The 20,934-nt window shown below is 41.1% G+C and overlaps 1 protein-coding gene across 1 annotated transcript; it reads right to left on the bottom strand.

Annotated features, from left to right (window-relative positions):
- Positions 1-681: 681 nt before the first annotated feature.
- On the bottom strand, positions 682-19,946 carry slc25a24 (solute carrier family 25 member 24). The gene is made up of 11 exons (XM_034179483.1): positions 19,693-19,946; positions 19,468-19,658; positions 9,666-9,792; positions 9,441-9,528; positions 7,009-7,120; positions 4,848-5,006; positions 4,564-4,716; positions 3,129-3,236; positions 2,843-3,010; positions 2,601-2,751; positions 682-1,377 (listed from the first exon to the last, which is right to left on the bottom strand). Exons 2-11 carry the CDS (start codon positions 19,645-19,647, stop codon positions 1,196-1,198), a joined length of 1,428 nt encoding a protein of 475 aa, XP_034035374.1. The 5' UTR covers positions 19,648-19,658; positions 19,693-19,946; the 3' UTR covers positions 682-1,195.
- Between the last annotated feature and the right edge of the window lie 988 nt (positions 19,947-20,934).

Genomic DNA, 20,934 nt, shown 5'->3' with positions numbered 1-20,934 from the left:
CCAAATTTTCCCTGTTGTTACTAATTTGTCTGGGTGTATCTTTAAAAATACTCCCACTGGAAATATGCCTTTTCTGCACTAAAAGGTTGTGAAACTTCCTGATTTGCCGCTCTTTACTTTTTAAATGCTCAGCCATTTGAATTTTAACTATGAACTTTGTGATCTTATTATGGGCCTCTTCCCCCACTAAGGTTTCTAACATTTTGTGCAGACTATCCAGATTATTTTGGAGGTCTAATATTTTAAAATGAAGTCTTCTAATTCTAAGACCCAATTCTAATTCTAATACCTCTTAAGGTAACTCTGCTGGATCTTTTCTGCTGTGTGACTTGCTTCTAGTGCCTTTTGCTTCATGCATTTGGGAATAACATTTTGTTTGCATCTCAGGTTAAATCTTAAGTGGTTTCTAAAGTTAGTTATCTTTTTAGCAGTCTTTTCCAGCTTATGTACCAGTGCCAGGGCCTCATGCCCACAGTTGGTCGCAGTGTTTCTTCAACTGGTTTGGGTTGCTTGACGCGAGGCCGTTTCGCTTCAAATCGCAGAAAGCTTTCTTCTGCGATTTGAAGCGAAATGTCCTATGACAAATTGAGATTCCTCACATAATTTGACAGTTTCTGCATTTCGTGTTTTATGCAATTAAAATGTATTTCAACCAGTCGTGTACAGTGAAATAAACCCACATTCCCACTTTGTATTCAAATTTTATTCATATAGACACCATTTAGTCAACCAAACATTGGAAAGGCAGCAACGGGAGTCAGCACACATCTCAGAAGAACCACATAAGGCACGTTTTTTTCCCCACTTCGTGAAAACAATGCAGAAATTCATGGGGGGGGGGGACGAAATAGCGGCACTCGTGTGAAATCCACTCCGAAAGGCTCCCACCTGTCTCAAACATAATGTAAACAATTTATGTCCAGAAAAGATTGTGAAAGGAAGCACTCGTCCCAGATACTTTGTTAAATGGAAAAAATATATATTTGACCCCTTTCGTGCCCTGTGTGTGCGTTGCAGTTAACACCCAAAGCCAGGACAACGTGCACAGTTTGAAACATGCCAGAAGTGGTGGCCATCACAGACACCCTGAAGGTGAGACTCCTACAGCGACGCCGTGTGCCGCGGCTCAGTTCTTGACTTTGGTGAGCTCGTACGTTACAGGAGAAGATGTGTGGATTAGTGCTTACAGGCAGCTCTACTTCTGAATACCCAGACCAGTGCGCATGTACTCGTACACCACGTAGCTAATGCTGACCGCCGGCAGGACCTTCATAAAATTGGGCAGGATGCCACGGTAAAGTCCAAAGAAGCCCTCCCTTTCCAAAATCGTCTTCACCATCCGGGTCATGGGCAGCTGCTCCGTCCCCTCCACAGAAGCTGTGGAAACACAGTTGATCAGGGATTTAGAACTGCATCTTCCACTGGCAGAGCGAGTGTTTTGAACTCATTCTGCAGAAATTAAACTACACTATAGCAGTATGCAGCAAACACCTGGGACCAGCAATCTTTGAGATCTTCATCTGTGAACCAAACTGGTGCTTCTGATCATCAGTTGGTTTAAATTTTGACAAAATAATGCAACTTCACAAGGATAAAAAGTAATTAATTCCTGAATCCACACCAAAGTTCAAGACTGTTATAACAGAGTATTTGTGCCAAATTCTATTTTAACCATAAATGATACTCATTACCTCAAACTGAAGTTTAACTTTAAAAATAATTCCAGTAATTTCCTTCAAAATGTTTTGAGTTATTTTAAGTAAGCATTTATTTTATGCAAAAATTAAATAAACAACCCTGTCAGAAGAAAATATTCTTAATCATTAAATCATTAATTTTTTTTATTTTGACTGTGACCATGTGCTAACCACAATTAACTTTCAAGTCACACCAACCACCACTGTTGTGTCTATATGGGGAATTTGTCAAGACGGGCCTTTTTTAGTTAGTGGTAGGAAGGTAGTTAGGATCCTCGGGTACCGCTGGAATGACTTTGTTAAACAAGCGGTTACTTAGGGAGACTAAGACGAGTATCAATTGAACTGCGAGGGAGTGTAACTTTTGACATTCTGGCCATGTGGTGCGTCTGTCTACGAATGGTCCAGCACATTGGTGCCTGAGTGTTGAGGACCCCAGTGAGTGCAGAAGGTCAACGGGATGCCTGCATTTCACCTGGCTGTGGCAGATAAGAGGTTTACTGGCATCCAATTACAGATTTCCACCACACATGCTAAAGATGGTTAACAACAACGGCATCAACTTCTAATATTTAGCATTAGGTGCTGTTATTCTGACTGCATGTGCTAATGCTAACTGTGATTAGCATTTTCTTTAATACAGCACATAAGAGGTTGAACACACCATGCCAGCGTAACAATACATGGTGTGAAAAGTGGTACACTCAGAAAACAATAATTCCAATCGAATTTCGCTCTGTGGAAAAAAACCCGCCCCCTTCAGGTCAGGACTGTGAAAAATGTACCAACTGTGCCTCTACTTCCCAATTTGGAGTGAAAGTCAATCTGGAGATGGAGCAGCAAGAAAAATGAATGTTTAATGATGGACCACCTGAAAGTTAGGGGTTGTCTGTGCATCTTTACCTTGTGCCTGCATCCTGGTGCGGATCAGAGCCAGCGGGTAGCTGGCCAGCTGGCCACACGTGCTGGAGATGGTACCGCAGCCCAACAGCACCAGAATTCCAGGGTTGGCTGTATCTTTGGCGTAGCGGGACAACCAGAGGTTCTTTATGCTCTGTTGAGGCGGTGGGAAAGGTGCGTTAGTTATGTCACATCTCCCCAAATCAGGTCTTCACTGTCTGGAGTGGAAGTGGAGAATGACACACCTCGTATATAGCCAGATCTATCCCAGCATACGGAATGATGCCCAGAATATTGGGGATGTAGCCTTTGTAAAACGCCTTCACGCCTTCGTTCTTAAGGATTTTCTTGGCGCAGTCATACATTCCAGAGTACTGCCCCGTCTTCCTCAGGGTCAGGCGGGTTTTCAGGACCTGAGCGGATAACGATAATCAGAGCAGCTGATCAGTTTGATCCTGAACAGTTACTTACTAAAACGTTTTCAAACCAAAAAAAAAAAAACATTCCTTTTGAAGGCGGCCACCTGCTCACCTCCATGGGGTAGATGGCCGTTTGTGACGTGGCTCCAGCCAGCGATCCGGCGATGAACCTCTCATGCGTCTTGACCTTTCCTGGTTCACTGGCCAGCAGCTTCTTATACTGATGAACACACACACACAGGGGGCGTGGCATGAATAATAACATACCATTCAGTTGGCTACTGCACAAAAACTAAATTCACTCATCCTGATCAGAACAAAACTACAACATGTTGTTGGCATCACTTTAAAAACTGTTTAAATAAAAAAAACTGGCCAAGCAAAGCTGAATAATACACTCAACAAAAATATAAACTCAACACTTTTGGTTTTGCTCCCATTTTGTATGAGTTGAACTCAAAGATCTAAATCTTTTTCCACATACACAATATCACCATTTCCCTCAAATATTGTTCACAAACCAGTCTAAATCTGTGATAGTGAGCACTGCTCCTTTGCTGAGATAATCCATCCCACCTCACAGGTGTGCCATATCAAGATGCTGATTAGACACCATGATTAGTGCACAGGTGTGCCTTAGACTGCCCACAATAAAAGGCCACTCTGAAAGGTGCAGTTTTATCACACAGCACAATGCCACAGATGTCGCAAGATTTGAGGGAGCGTGCAGTTGGCGTGCTGACAGCAGGAATGTCAACCAGAGCTGTTGCTCGTGTATTGAATGTTCATTTCTCTACCATAAGCCGTCTCCAAAGTCGTTTCAGAGAATTTGGCAGTACATCCAACCAGCCTCACAACCGCAGACCACGTGTAACCACACCAGCCCAGGACCTCCACATCCAGCATGTTCACCTCCAAGATCGTCTGAGACCAGCCACTCGGACAGCTGCTGTTTGCATAACCAAAGAATTTCTGCACAAACTGTCAGAAACCGTCTCAGGGAAGCTCATCTGCATGCTCGTCGTCCTCATCGGGGTCTCAACCTGACTCTAGTTCGTCGTCGTAACCGACTTGAGTGGGCAAATGCTCACATTCGCTGGCGTTTGGCACGTTGGAGAGGTGTTCTCTTCACAGATGATGCCAAGGAGATGTGTTGCACTGCATGAGGCAAATGGTGGTCACACCAGATACTGATTGGTATCCCCCCCCCCCCCCCTCCCCCAATAAAACAAAACTGCACCTTTCAGAGTGGCCTTTTATTGTGGGCAGTCTAAGGCACACCTGTGCACTAATCATGGTGTCTAATCAGAATCTTGGTATGGCACACCTGTGAGGTGGGATGGATTATCTCAGCAAAGGAGAAGTGCTCACTATCACAGATTTAGACTGGTTTGTGAACAATATTTGAGGGAAATGGTGATATTGTGTATGTGGAAAAAGTTTTAGATCTTTGAGTTCATCTCATACAAAATGGGAGCAAAACCAAAAGTGTTGCGTTTATATTTTTGTTGAGTATATTAACAGAAATCAGCAGGAAATGGATTCACCTGCTCATAAGCCATGAATTTAATGGCCGTCTCTGGGGCGATCTTCAGGACATTAATTCCGTTTCCTCTCCACAAAGATCTTGGACCTCCTTCTTTTAACATCTGTTTGAAACCACTAACCAGGTTGATTTCGTTGCTCTTGGAGGCGTGCACCTTTAAACACAAACAAATCACAACTGTAAAGGTGAATGAACTTCAGGATCAAAACAAACACACTGAGGGATTACAGTCTACTAAATGATGAGAATCCTACGGCGTGGGTAAGATGGACAGGTAGGACGCACCTGCATGAAGACCTTCATTCTGTCCAGAGGGGCGGTGCCTGTGCGGGACACGGCGCCCGCCATGGCCCCCGCCGACAGCTGCTTCCACCACAAACCTGTCGTCTTCTCCTCCTCTGTGAACTCATCTGGTATAGTGAGACTGTCTCCAACATCCAGCACCTACACTCACACACAAATGATACAAATCACTGTGGAAACAGACAGTGTGACATGGAGATTAACCATTTTAAACCACACCCAGCTTCCTCCTCCTGCGTTTGAATTTGTAAAAGCAGGACAATGCGGCTCACTGGTCCAATCAGGACGGGCGTTACAGCAAAAGAACAAACAGCCCGACCTGGGCAACCTCCTCAAAATGATCACGAGGACTTGATTTTGTTTGAGATATAATTTAAACCTGTTCATGATCTTAAAAAAAAGTTTAAAGTGGTGAGTTGGGTGCTTGTGGCAAACAATTCACAGCCTCACTTAAGTCATTAATCCTGGCAGAACCAGAAAAACGGCATGTCTTAATCCACAATAAAAGCACAGACATCTCAACCATCCGATCAGACTTTAGGTGATCCCTTTAGTAACAGCGGTGTGGTTTCTCTGCTCGCTTTGAACGATGCTGCCACATCATTTTACACACAAAGTGGGCAGATCCAATCAATCCCTGACTGCTGTCTGCAGATATTATTATGCCCACCAAGGATGTAATAAAATCATCTGCGTTTATTTGTCTGTTTGCAAGATTACATCAAAACTACTGCACGGATTTTGACGAAATTTTCATCACAGATAGATATTAGGCCATGAAAGGTTCCACTAAATTTTGGAGATGATCCGGATCAAGTTTCGCTTTATATAGGCTTTGAAGCATCACCTTTAGCAGGATTACGTTAAAACTACTTCACAGATTCAAACCAAATTTGCACTACAGATACATATTAGCCATGGAAACCTCCATTAAATTTTGAAGGTGATCCAGATCTGGATTGGCAGACGTCAGAAATCTCTATTTGTGTGCAAGTGACAAGTGTGAGAAGTGCTGGTACGTGCTGCAATCCAAAGCGAGAGCACAGATTGCAGCACACAAGCAAAGTTCTTCTCAAACAGGTGAGTTTAGGCTCTGGCCGCTGGCATCGCTTACTTTGATATTAGTAATTGTATGAAAGTTAGAGACTTTACATCTCTGTCATCTCAGGCGTTACTGCGTTACTACGCTGTGTGGTACAAGTTAAGCTCATTCATGATGAGGTCAACCACAAACATTATCCCTGCACCATCGAATCACTGCCATTCAACATACAGAGAGTCTCTCTCCTTCCTCTGTCTTTTCCGCCATCTTGTCTGTTTAAGACACTCTTAGGCTTCTTAAAAGTGCTCCTCCCTCCTCTTAACAGTTTTGGACCTTCGGAGCTCTCTTAAGGCCTAAGATGCTTTGTGCATAAGTTTTATCTTACCAAGCGAAAATTCTAAGAAATGTCTAAGAATTCAAGGATTCCTAAGATTTTTCTTAGAATGACGTCACAAAGAGCTACTTTTAGCCTTAGGAGGATGCTTTGTGAATACGGGCCCAGATCCCCTGCCGCTGCAGATCACCACCGCAAGACTTTGATGAAGTGGTTGATCAGTTAGTCAGATGATGATGTGCAGCCACGGGTCAGAAACAGTCAAGTGGGTGGCGGTAAAGCCGGCAGGAAACTGTCACTGTCATAAATCTCATCAACTGGCGTCTCGTTCCATCACCTCCATCCCTCTCCTGTCCTGTTACGACTTCACATCCCGTCTCACTCTCGCAAGAGATCAATCCTTTTGTAGATCAGCCGAGGGTTAGCTCATCTCTGCTAAGATTAGCAATACAGGTTAATTTGACCCACGATGACAAGCAGCAGGCATCATCCACTGAATAAAACACTCTGGTCCTGCATCATAGTGCATGTCAAAGGGTATTTTTTGTGGAGTGTCAAACCCCTCCCCCCACATACACACACACACACACACTTCCTGACTCATGTTCTTTGATAAATCCTCAGCATGTCCTGAACATGAAATGGAATCGTACGTTAACACTGAAAATATGTGGATGCTGCAACTTGAGTGATGTCCGTCAGATTCCGTTTGGTGGTGCACAGTATGCATACATTACTTTGACTCAGTCGCAGCAGCTTCTTCTTACCGTGGTGTGCTTCCAATAACGAATGATCTCCTGCAGATTGGTGGCTGGGTTGAATAAAAAGTGTTCCTTCCATTCATTCCAGTCCAAGGTCATGGTGCCGTCCACGTCGATGCTGCACAGGAAGAAGAGAGAATACGTTTGCTTTTCTTTTGTCTAATTTAAAGAGATGTTACACATTATTAGCGCTTAAGTTTACCCTTTGAAAAAGAAGAAATTGCTTTGCACTTTTGTTAAACATTACAGAGAGATCTGCAATTATTTACAGGAACTGGAATTTTTTTTCCTCTTCAAAAAGTGTTTTTTTTGCAACTTAGTGCAACTTAGACTCAGGAAAATACAGCAGTTTATTTTGTATGAAGAAATCTGCAGGTTCTCCAAAGTTCACGTGATGGACCAGGGTTTGTCCTCATTAGATGTTTTTTTAATTTGGTAAGTTATAAGATGATAGCATTTGTTGTTTTTCAGTTGTGGTCTACACACGCTGGCTGGGTTGGACTCACCCACATAGACATTTTTACTGTCCACGCCTGACTGTTTTACCAGCACCGGGGACGTTAGGGGGACTATGTCTCAAATACATTTGCCTTTCTTTCATCTCCTTCCTCTACATGGCTGGCACATGCTCCCTTTTCTTGTGGTTTTGTCTTTGCACCAGATTCACACAGATGCGTCCTGCTTTGCTCCTCTTTAATCAAAGAGTCCTGTTTCCCTGCTGGCTTACTTTTCCACTTTGTTTATGCAAATTAACATGAGCAAACCTGCTGAGAGTTAGTAGAACTCATGTTAGGGTGGAAAAATACAGAAACTCTTACACGAGCTGTGTTGTAATTCTTTGTGGACCTAAAAACTATTTTCACTTTTTTTTTTTCTTCAAGATTTGTGTTATGAGGTCTTCTGCTTCCAGGATAGTATTTGATCTGGATTGTTTTGAGTAGTTTGGTAGATTTCAGTGGATGTTCCCTCTTTTACTCTTCAGGATGAGGAGGTGCTTCAGTGAAGACATCTCTCGATGAATTTTCAAGCAACTACTTTGTTCTAGGTCAACAGCTTTTTAGGTCTTTCCGAAGGTGGAAGATGCCACATTTCTGTCGTCTGCCTGAAATTATATCACTCAGCTGTGATCTTTAGGTTCTTTTGGACCTTTAGAACAAACACTCATTAATTCCTGAGTATTAATTTATTGATATAATCTGAACAATGGCGTTGGTGTCCCTGGGTCATCAGTCTTTGAGGTCAAGAGATGCCTTGGAAGAGTTTATGGATTCATGTGGTCCCTGGTCAGAGGTGTTTGGCGATGTGGTTATCTTTGCAGGAGAATGAATGTCCAAGTCTTTATTGTTCTGGTCCTTCCTGTGTTACTGCTTGTGAGACCTGGATGCCAACCAGTGAAGAAAGGGCACAAATGGATGTCTCTGGTCCTAGATGTCTTTGGAGGATTCTTGAGTACAGCTGGAATGACTTTTTGTCAAATGAACCATTACTTAAGGAAACTAGAGTGAGCTGAATGACTTGATAGTGAGGGAATATCAACTACAACATTTCTCCCTTGTGCTTCTTTAGGCACAATCCAGCACATAGGTGTCTCAGTGTTGAGGATCCTAGCAACAGAAAAATCCCAAAGGGGTGTCCGCATTTCACATGGCTGATTGGAGACAAATGGCTACTTTCGAGAGGTGGGAATGGAACAGTTGTCTTCCTTTGATGGTTGCCATCCAGATCAGGACCCAGGATTTAGTGGACACGAATGGACATGACACAAATCTGGGCCTGCTTACCCAGTGAGGACTTCTGCCTCTCTAAGGAACTGAAAAGCTCAAACTAAAACACACACACACAGAGAGAGAGAGTATTGCTTCATTCTCTGTGCAGGACCATAAAATATAAAATATTCATTAATTGCAATATTATCGTTTAAATTTCCATTTGTACTTGAACTGATTATTTTAGTTCTCTGTTTTTGGACACGGCCTCCAATTCCAGTCGGACATAAAGAAAAATAAGTGGCTCTTTATCTTTATAAGCGGCTCTTTATCATGTGCCAGCGTGAACTTATCACTCTGTCACACCCAACTGGCAACACACTCTCTGTTGCCTTTACTTCAGGAGAACACATGTGGGTCAAAAAGAGGTTTAAGACATTTTGCTTGTTTAATTTCAACAGTACACGATGTACTGCAGAAAAAAATTATTTTAATTTAAGAGCAGCAAACACTTAGGGGCGATCGCCAAGTGGTTAGTGCACTTGGTTCAGCGCAGAAGGTTCCTGGTTCAAACCCCACCCCTGCCACATTTCTCCATGTAATGTGGAACTGCATCAGGAAAGGGCATCCAGCATAAAACTTGTGCCAATTCAACATCCAGGTCCACCTTGAATCTGCTGTGGTGACCCTGAGTGAAAACACGGGAAAAACCGTACACGTGAGTGAAAATACCTCTGAAGGATCTTCTCTGCCTCCTTGCTACTGATGTCCAGTCCAAGATCTGCAAGCGACTGTTTGATCTCTGTGGAATCTATTTGACCTGTTGAGCCGGAAAAAACAACTAACTTATTAGCTTGTATTTAAAATGAACAGTCAGTGTTACTTTGGTAAATTTGGTCAACATCAGAGTGTTTTCAACATGCACTCATTCTGAACAGTGGTTTTGTTTTTCTGTACCGTCATTGTTTTTGTCCAGGCTCTTGAAGGTCAGCTGTAGCTTCTTCTCATGCTCCTTGAGGTACTTGGTGAACTCGTTGAAGTCAAGTCCTTCATCTTTATCTTTGTCACCAGAGGAAATGATTTTCTGAAACCACCAGAAGAACCACACAGAATATCAGCACTTGCTTAAAGAATCTGTCAGCTGCCACAGACGAGAACACTTGAGATGTTTTAAGCTTCTCTTTATGTGGGCAGGGAGTCTGGTTGTCTGGGTGGGGAGTTGGGGATGTCTGGTTCAAATATGATATCCAATCTGACATCAGATGGATTGCTCTGACACCGTCTGGTACTGGTGGAGTAAGTGTGAGGACGTTGAACTAATGAATTTTAAGCAAAGAGGTTATAATTTTGTTTTTCTCCTGTTAGTTTCTCACCAGATTTACTTGAACCTGAATGTGGTGACAGATGTGAATGATAAGCATGCTCGTCTCCATACCAGATCCATTGTAGTGACTCCGAGCAAAACAGGAGAAAAGAAATTAGAATTAATCTGTAAACTGTAGTTTACACCACATCCAAAACAGTTTACAAGGTGCAAAACCTATATTTAATGAAAGAAACCGACAAACTCATTTAGATTTATCCCTGAAACAATACCAGGTATGTCCAGTAGGTGGTAGACAGAGATATACTTACACAAGAAAAACAAACTTGCTTTTTTGTATTGATCTGGTGCATCGAAGTTAACCAACATTCATCAGTTTATCTGCATTGTATGACTTACATGATTTTCAAAATCTTGAGGGGATAGTTGTATCTAATTATTAAATCGCTGTATTTTAATATGATATTGCAAAGATAACTTGTTTTATTCATCCAAAAATTCAAAGTTCAGATACTTCATTTTTAAAAAAGCAGTCAGATTTTGCCAAATATTTTAGTGTACCATGTTTTCCGGACAATAAGGCACTTTTTTGTTACTAGTTTGGGAGGGTCCTGCGACTATTCCAAAGGAACTTAAATATGGGAAAGAGAAAAATCCATTTTGATCTATGGCTACAAGATTGGCATCACCCACACGTATACTGAATAAGGAACTGTGGTTCACACGCAGGAGCAGATTGTGACTGTAAAGAACCATTAAGTTAGATCCAACCTCCATAGAATGAAGATCATCTGAATGAGAGAGATGTTCTGTGTCTTAGAAAACAAGTAAATTTAATAAATCATGCTCTCAAACTGAAAGGCTACACTCAAATAAAAAGAGGGAATGTAATTTTTATGCTACTCCACACAACGTTGTTTGGACTGTATCAATCAATCAATTTTTTTATATAGCACCAAATCACAACAAACAGTTGCCCCAAGGCGCTTTATATTGTAAGGCAAGGCCATACAATAATTATGTAAAACCCCAACGGTCAAAACGACCCCCTGTGAGCAAGCACCTGGCTACAGCGGGAAGGAAAAACTCCCTTCCAACAGGAAGAAACCTCCAGCAGAACCAGGCCCAGGGAGGGGCAGTCCTCCGCTGGGCCTGGCTGTATGAGACAACAACAACAGCAATGGCAGGTCAGCAACCCAAATTTAGTTTTCAAAAATTTAATTACACTGCATGTTTACGTCACGTATGTTATCTGTTCACTAGTGACTGAAGAAAATGCAATTATGTCTCCAACATGACAAGGAGTTTCCTCACGTTTTTGTGCCTAGTACAGTGGTATTAATTAACTCATTAGCTTCTGATTGCTCATGCAGTGTTTGTGTTATAAATAAATAATTCACCAAATAAATTCATTTGACTTATTTTTGCATGAAGTGGTAGCACCACATTTCAAAAATAAATGCAACTTAGGCAGAATGAGGCATGTTTGGACAGATGCAACTAAAGCATTATTGAATTTTGAAAAATTTACCCAGAATTAATTAAATAAAGCCAGTCTTCATTTATTCCTTTGTGTGGGTTTGTGTGTGAGTGGGCCCAGAATAATTTTTTTAACACTTTTCAATGTAAGCCACAGCAATGTGAACTTTGAGAATGCCCATTTTCAAGCTATTTAATAAAATAAAATAAAAAAAAAAATCTATATTTGCTTGAATGAGGTGTTGTTAAATTAAGAGATCAATAAATAAATACACATTCACATAGTTGTAGCAATAGAAGAATGCGATGCTGCTTCTTGTTATTTATATTTCACCACATTGTCACGTCAAGACCCAGAGATGGAACATGATAGGGTTTTTTTTATAATTCTAATAATAATAAAACTATGAATGATAGCATATGGTCATGACACTGTGTTCCAACCCACCAAACCATCTCCCTCAACTCAGAGCTGTAGCTTATAGTTGATTAACACAAGGAATGTAAGAATGTTTAATCAGTGAAGGCGGTATCTATTAAAGTGGCTGAGTACAATAAAAACGCACCTATCCCATCTGAACTTTGAAATGATTCGACTGCTGTTGTTTTTATCAGCCGGAACTTAACATCATATTTCCAGACAAACCAGATTACTCTGAATAAATAAATACAAAAGCCTGAGGAATCGAGAGCAAGATGTGCATCTTAAACTCATTCAATGATGATGTGGACTTGAATGTTACTGCTGATAACTGAATTAAGGGTCAGTACATCTCAAGGTTCTGAAAATGATTGAAAATTAAAAACGCAAGAAAATACTACTACCTTTTAAGGGCTTATTACTCAAAAAGTATGCTAGATAAAGCACAGATTTTTTTGTTCCCCTTCTATTAGTTTTGACATATTAGACCAAATCTATGAGAAAATCGAAGTTACTGCTATTTCAGGAGTGCCAGAACAATTTTGATAAATATGCTCGATTTTTAATTTTTCTAAAACTTGCCTGTTTTCACATCCTAAATTTGGCCAGTTGGCCAGTTAAATAACAGTTTCATATTTTCACCATGAGTTCTTACATATCTGAAGATGATATGATCAAAATATTGTGTCGTTACTGGCCTTCCTTCTGGAGTTATGCTTTTTTGTATATGAATTCAGGCATTCTAGTTGTCATGCTAGACCATATAGTGAGAATTATTGTATGTGCAATGGTTTTCATTATGACTTTATTGTTAGCATCACATCATTGGACATTGGTTCAATAAATTTGAATAAAAAAATCATCAATGGCTAAAGCAATGATTTGCATTTCATGATTATCTAATCATTTAGAATCAGGTAAAAATTTCTAGATGCTGAGCTGGTCACTGATACATGTCTGTACTTGTCTCATTGCATCTGATGTTAACAGCAGAATTAATTGGTTAAGTATTAAACCATACTTAATGAAATAATCCACTCTTGTCTGTACATGTCCAAAGTATTACACAAGTTGTGCTCCATATATAAACCAGTTAATCTGGGATGATCATAATCACTCAGACTGCTCAACTTTGACAACAGTTTTAATGTCTTGATTTTTTTTCCTGACACAGACTTTGTTGAATGACTGAAATATGCTGTGGTGATTATATACAAGTAATAGCTCGCCGTCAACTGTGGTGTTTGTGACCTTTAATAAATGTGCCGAATTGGACACAAATTGTTGGCTTTTCATTGTTTGTAACTAAAATATGAATGAAATTTAGGAACTGCTGTGAAAAGTCATTGTCAGCTCTGAAACTTACATTTCATTTGATTAAATAATCTGATTTAATAATTTCACCTCCATCAAACTTTATGAGTATTTAATATGGAAAAAAAATAACTCCAGAAGAAAGGCAGGTAACACAATATTTTGATCATATCATCTTCACATATGTAAGACCTCATGGTGAAAATATGAAATTGTTATTTAACTGGCCACATGGCCAAACGAGCATGTGAAAACGGGACATTTTTAGAAAAATTAAAAATCAAGCATATTTAGAAAAAAATTGCTCTGGCACTTCTTTTCTAAGTGCTTTTCTAATAGATGTGGTCTAATATGTCAAAACCAATAGGAGAAAAAAAAAAATCAATGTCTTATCTAGCATACTTTTTGAGTAATAAACACTTAAATGTACTAGTATGTTCTTGCATTTTTAATTTTCAATCATTTTCAGCACCTTGTGAGGGGAAAAGGGCACAAGATATTCAAAATCTTACAAGATTTTGCAATTCTACAGAAAATGTTAGTCCTAGACACCGACTTTTAAACTGCATTCTATACAATTGGAGATATTCATGCTGGAAAGTACACAGAGAGCTTCGTTTAGTAAAATTCAAATAACTAAAATCCCCAGGGGCTGTGGCTTCAACACTATTTGAGATACAGCCGTAATATTTTGAGCCACCTCTGACAGATTGAGACATTCACCTAGACGCTACAACTTTTTGCAATTTTTTTCAAAAGACAACAGTTCAATATTTTTGCAGGGGCCGTTACTATGGAAACACTTCATCTTCTGACAGCATCCACACATATAAACTTCTAATCTTGTAAATAATTTGCCACCACAAGACCATATGACTGGCATAATGGAATTTCATGCACTGTGGTTGCTTGTTTTGTGGAGTCATGCAGTCACAATAGATTCTCTAAATTAATGCGCACTGCCAAGTCTGTTTGCAGTTCTTCCAGATTGAAAGACTTGTGTAGCTTCAGCTTTAGAATGACTCAGAGAAACTAGCTAAAACATGCAATGTGCTGTGTGATGCCAATGTGAAAACTTTAAAGTGGCAGGAAGAAAAAACAAACAAACAAACAAAAAAAATTACATGCCTCAAAAGCACATTTTTGTTCTTTAAATTTCTAACTTTTGTTCAGTGGCGGCTCCAGAGTATTTTATTGGAGGGCTACATGAAGGCTGATTATTGAGTGATGGGGAGACAAGATTTGTAGTAGATGTGCATATATGCATGTTAAAGTAAATTTTAAGTGTATACAACACACAAGTCATACAAACAATACACAAGAAAGTAATTAATAACCAACAACAGCAATTGCTTTAACAAATTACAATAATTAACACTTCTGGCAGGACGCAAATATAAATGTACAAAATTTGGGAAAGCTTGCATGCAAAATGGTATCAGGCAATTTTTCTCAGCTGGGGAACAATGCTACTGAATGTGTTTCCACAACAAAATGCAATGTCCATAAATGAAAATGTGTGTTCAAATTCTTTAATTTTGCACTCTGATAGTGACCTAAGCATGCAAATGGCAACTGTGAGGGAAATCGCTTGACTTTATGCGATGTTCACTGGGTGGCGCGCTTCCTTTCCTTCACTTGCAGGGCATCGCGTCGCGGTTGGATTTTTGAACTGTGTTGGCAAAGCAACAAGGCTCCTCCCAGGATGCTCCCAGAACCATCGCCATCTTGTGACCCTCTGAATGCACTTGCCTGGGCTACTATTGTAATGTGAGAGATTCATGGGAGAACTGAGGGAGGGGTGAGCCACACACACAAGCTGCAGGGGAGCACACCAAAATAGCGGAGATGATCGGAGAGGAACAGCTGCATCTGGAATTTGCAGAGCTGCTGCAGGCCTGGCCGCAGTTGCAACGAACATCAGGACTCCCATTCAAACGTTCTGGACTTATGCATTTAACATGGATATTTTTTTCTTTTTACTGAGGAGCACAATTCTGCAAGAAAAGAGTGTACAGTGCTCTCTTTTTTTATCTGAAATGCTCTCTCTGTCCCCCTCCCTATCTCTCTTGCTCTCTCTGAGAACGTGCGCCAGACTTCACTGATGTGCTCACTGTGAGGACGACACACAATCAGTGAAGTAATATGACGTCACGCTTTCATTAAACAGCACACTCTATTCAAATCCAGCTCTCCCATAGCATGTTTTTCTTTAAACAAGGAAAATCTTTCTGCTAAATGCCATGCTGTGGAAATTTGAAGTCATCTGTCCGCCAGCCAAAACGCAAGAGAACGGAGGAGGAGAACATCATGTGTAATCCATGCCAAATTAATATGCAGATCCACCTTGGATAAGCTGTGGAGACCCCAGGTGAAACAAAAAAATGTAGGACCAGCCAAAGGGACTTACAATGTTATTGCTGAATAAATCAAATCAAAGGACATACACCCCCGAAGTGCTGCTGGATATCGCTGTTTCAGAGAGAAGAAGCTGGTCCAGAGTGTGGACGAGCTCTGCATGTGGATCAAGGAGCCGAGAACAGAAGGTGCTGGTCATATAATTAGAATATCATGAAAAAGTTGACTTATTTCAGTAATTCCATTCAAAAAGTAAAACTTGTATATTATATGCATTCATTACACAAAGACTGATATATTTCAAATGTTTATTTCTTTGAATTTGTTGTGAAAGTGTAGGTACACGGACCCACAACAGGGGGCGCAATGAACGGACAATGGAAAAAGGTAAGAACAAGTTTTACTGTTGTGAAATTAGCACAACTGATACAATAATTCACAATTTGGAGGTGTAAGCCGAAATCTGCTGGTGTCTTGTGGGCAGGCCCGAAGGTAGGAGACGTCCGTCCTAGTCGAACCGGAACCACCCAGATTTCCTCTGCCACCGAAACCCAGAAGTACTGGAACCGCCAAGTCCCGAATTCCCAGGTGGCCACTGCCTTCGCTCGTCGGATCCGGTACTGCTGGCGGGAAAGAACACAAACACACAGGTTGGGATGCGACCGCACCCAGTAGATGAGAGGGGCAAGCCGCCTCCACCTCTTGTCACAATAAGCAGGAAGGTGAGTACTTATCCGATCACTCGGCTTTCGGTAGTCAGCTGTCCTGAAAGGTTTAACAAGTATTATAGGATTATACTTAAATAAGCTGCAGAGAAGATTACCTTAGGCTCAAGGCGATATCTCGGCACTGAGGTGGAGACGCTGTCCTGCTGATATACCTCCGTCCTGAGTGCAGTCAGCTGTGTCCAGTAATGGGTGACAGCTGTCACCCTGGCAGCCTTCGTCGGCGGCAGCGCCCTCTGGTGCCTGGAGCCCGCACTCCAGGCAGGGCGCCCTCTGGTGGTGGTGGGCCAGCAGTACCTCCTCTTCAGCGGCCCACACAACAGAATTTTGAGGATTATAACTGACATCCAATGAAAATCCCAAATTTAGTATCTTATAAAATTAGAATATGACTTAAGACCAATACAAAAAAGGATTTTTAGAAATGTTTGCCAACTGAAAATTATGAACATGAAAAGTATGAACATGTACAGCACTCAATACGTACTTGGGGCTCCTTTTGCCTGAATTACTGCAGCAATGCGGTGTGGCATGGAGTTGATCAGTCTGTGGCACTGCTCAGGTGGTATGAGAGCCCAGGTTGCTGTTATATTGGCCTTCAGCTTTTCTGCATTGTTGGGTCTGGGGTGTCGCATCTTCCTCTTCACAACACCTCAGATTTTCTATGGGGTTAAGGTCAGGCAAGTTTACTGGCCAATTAAGAACAGGGATACCATGGTCCTTAGACCAGGTACTGGTAGCTTTGGCACTGTGTGGAGGTGCTAAGTCCTGTTGGAAAATTAAATCTGCATCTCCATAAAGTTGGTCAGTAGCAGGAAGCATGAAGTGCTCTACGACTTCCTGGTAGACGGCTGCGTTGACCTTGGACCTCAGAAAACACAGTGGACCAACACCAGCAGATGACATGGCACCCCAAACCATCACTGTGGAAACTTTACACTGGACCTCAAGCAACATGGATTCTGTGCCTCTCCTCTCTTCCTCCAGACTCTGGAACCTTTATTTCCAAAGGAAATGCAAAATTTACTTTCATCAGAAAACATAACTTTGGACCACTCAGCAGCAGTCCAGTCCATTTTGTCTTTAGCCCAGGCAAGACGTCAAAACAGCAGTCTTCCCCATGATTGTGTAGCCTACAGAACTAGACCGAGAGACCAGTTAAAGGCCTTTGCAGGTGTTTAGAGTTAATTAGCTGATTAGAGTGTGCCACCAGGTGTCTTCAGTATTGAATCTTTTCACAATATTCTAATTTTCTGAGATACTGAATTTGGGATTTTCATTAGTTGTCAGTTATAATCATCAAAATTAAAAGAAATAAACACTTGAAATATATCAGTCTGTGTGTAATGAATGAATATAATATACAAGTTTCACTTTTTGAATGGAATTACTGAAATAAATAAACATTTTCATAATATTCTAATTATATGACCAACACCTGTACATGGGGATTGTATACTGGACATGAATGAGAAGAGAGAACAGTAGATCCAGCAGACATCATTCTACAAATTGTTATTTTATTTATTGTTATTTTGTTCTTCCTGGGTACATTTAGGGGAATTTCCACAGTCTATTCACATGGATGATAGCAGAATTATAAGAGCTGAACACTTTGTGTGTAATCATGTCATCGTTCCAGCTGCAAGTGGCCACTTCAGTGAGATACCAACTGCTCCTTCGCATGTTTGGTCACTAAGTTGTGTCTCCAATTGTTCTCCAACAATCACAGCCCAGTGAGGTAGTACCCTAATCAACCAAATGCATGTTAGACTCAACTAGAAATTTGTGGTTTTGGACTTATTGTGTTCTGTATCTCCTTTATGTGGCACTGTTTTCATTCACCATTTCTAAATATTGATATCACACTCCAGTTTCTCAGTTTCACCAGGTTCTGCTTTCCAGAAGGAACCGTTTTGTTGGGTGCCTTTTGTTGCACCTCGCTAGAATCATCAAAGTGCCACTATGTACATGTGTGAAGTCCCAGGAAGTGGAAAGATTCAATTAGCCCAGTAATAGTTACATTAATCTTAGCCTTCATCCCAGTTCTTCCATCATCTGCTGTAAGAACTAGATTTGTGACACTGGGCAACAATAGGGCCGGTACGTGGGAAAAGTGATTATCACTGCTGTTACTTGGTACAGCCATTTACTTCAAGAGGCACATGGCTCAGCCCAGGTAATAGTTGTTCTGATACAGGGCTCAGTAAAAATTCTAATATACCAAATCTAATTGGATACTCAGGGGTGGGTAATCCCAGCCACACATTTTTTCAAACCACCAACTAAACCAGCTGATATTAATTAGTTAAACTCTTCAAGCAGGTAGTTGAGCAACATAGATGAGAGGTGTGTGTGTTTTTTTTTTGTTTGTTTGTTAGTTTGTTTTGTGGGTGGAGTAACAGAAATTCTTGGCAAATAAAGTTGATGCTAGTATCCCTTTGGGAAAGGTTGATTGTTATAGTATTTTTAAAGAGTTGAGTGATCAGAAGTGGCAAAAGCAGCGGGAGAGTGAGTCGGTAGGGCGGCACTATTTTATGTGTCAGCCTTTGATTAAAAATAAGAGACTCCTCTCCTCATCCTGTCGTAAGGATCAAGTCGAATTGATTAGATTGAGACTGGGGCATTGTGGGTTGGCAGCATATTTAAAAGTGATTGGAAAACATCCAGATGGGTTGTGTCAGTGTGGTCAGTTGGAAAGTGTTCATCATGTTTTAATGTGCTGTCCTATGTATTCTAGTGATAGGCGGAAATTGTTTAAAGATTTGTCAGACTGTGGATTGACTGAGTTTTCTTTTAGGTCAATTTTTTCTGAGGGCAGTTACTCGCATTTAGTGGACAAAGCTGTGATTAAGTTCCTCCATTCCACCAACCTCTATTTGAGAGTCGAACATGATAAAGTATTTTAACTATTACCTGTGGGGTGCAGCATTATGCTACGCCAGCATATAGCCTGCCGGAATCTATTAGAAGAAGAAGAAATTCTTGGGGGGGGGAGGGGTCTGAAGCCCCATCAGGCCCCATCCTAAAGCCGCCTGTGCTTCTTTGACTGCATCAGAGCTGACTGACAGAAGTATTGATCATTTTCAGGTGATTTAGAAATTGCCCTCTCCCCTAGTAAAAATCGGATCCATGTACCTGAGCGGCTCCTTTGGTGGTCCGGATGCCCATGGCAGCCAGGCCTGCCTTCAGCTCGGACACGTCCACTTTTCCATCCTTGTTGGTGTCCAGTTTGGCGAACAGCTCCTCGTACTGGTTTGACGCATCAGCTGCGCACCGGCACTCCATCAACACCAGCTTCTTTACGACCTGATACATGGCTGCTGGAACGGGGAGGAGAAAAAAGAAAAGAAAGAAAGAAGGAAAACTCAGGGCCCTGTGGAAATCCCAAATCCTCACGCGCAAACTGCTCCGCCGACGCGCGCGCGACGACTCCAAAGCGCTTCTTCTTCGCACATTGGAAAGATAACAGCAAAAAGCCCTTAGATGTCAGTTTGGCGCATAATTCGCAGATATATTTTGCAGAAAAACCGAATGCGGATGAGGTAGACTGTCAGCGCGGAGCAGGAGGGCGGAGAGACTTTAGGTTCGTGCGCAGACACAGACACACCCTTCAGTCTGCCCGTGGACACAAACTCCACCAAGGAAGGAAAATTTTCCTTTTGCCGCTCATTTTAGTTCCTTCTTTCTTGCTTATCGAGATAGTAATAGAGATTTTTTTTTCCCCCAAAATGTTGAAACTTGTTACACCGCAACCCACAAATAAACGGTGCAGGGGCGCACTCAGTTTTTTTTAAGGAAGGGCAGCTTTGGGGGGGTATCAGGTTGGCATAAGCCAGTTTTGAGTTTAAACGCTGCAGGGGCTGCTGGGTAAGTTCAAACGTCAAGTCATAAAAAAAATGAGTATTCCCAGGATCACAAAAACAAAGCAAATGTACGAAAAATAAAAAACCCAAACACTGTCATGATCTTTATCAAAAGCAGTAAATCACAGTATTAGAAGTCACAGGTTATCTTTATATTATATTCATAAACTGTTAACAGAGCTAATGGCTCACTCGTATTGCGCTCACCAACACAAAACAAATGCACAAAAAATAAACATAAAATAAAAGCCCAAACATGGTCATAATTTTTATCAAAAGCAATAAATTGCAGTATTAGAAGTCACAGTTTATCTCTGTATTATATTTATAAACTTACAGGAACGGCTCTGATCACAGAATTAATAGTCACAGTTTATCGCTGTATTATATTTGTAAACCATGAATGTAACTAACGGATCACCTGTATTGTGTTCACAAACAGAAATGCATGAAAAATAAATACACTCAACAAAAATATAAACGCAACACTTTTGGTTTTGTTCCCATTTTGTAGGAGATGAACTCAAAGATCTAAAACTTTTTCCACATACACAATATCACCATTGCCCTCAAATATTGTTCACAAACCAGTCTAAATCTGTGATAGTGAGCACTTCTCCTTTGCTGAGATAATCCATCCCACCTCACAGGTGTGCCATATCACGATGCTGATTAGACACCATGATTAGTGCACAGGTGTGCCTTAGACTGCCCACAATAAAAGGCCACTCTGAAAGGT

This window comes from Thalassophryne amazonica, chromosome 10 (assembly GCF_902500255.1).
Source record: "Thalassophryne amazonica chromosome 10, fThaAma1.1, whole genome shotgun sequence".
Taxonomy (NCBI): domain Eukaryota; kingdom Metazoa; phylum Chordata; class Actinopteri; order Batrachoidiformes; family Batrachoididae; genus Thalassophryne; species Thalassophryne amazonica.
Note: the sequence above shows the minus strand (reverse complement) of the source record. Positions and strands in the feature narration are given on the sequence as shown.

Bases quoted from the DNA above. Each gene is read 5' to 3' on its own strand.
- slc25a24 (XM_034179483.1), bottom strand. From the start codon at position 19,647: ATGTATCAGGTCGTAAAGAAGCTGGTGTTGATGGAGTGCCGGTGCGCA. The intron at 3,011-3,128 runs GTGAGCAGGTGG...TTATCCGCTCAG, and splicing joins CGGCCATCTACCCCATGGAG to GTCCTGAAAACCCGCCTGAC. The intron at 1,378-2,600 runs GTAAAGATGCAC...GTGTTTCCACAG, and splicing joins CACCAGGATGCAGGCACAAG to CTTCTGTGGAGGGGACGGAG.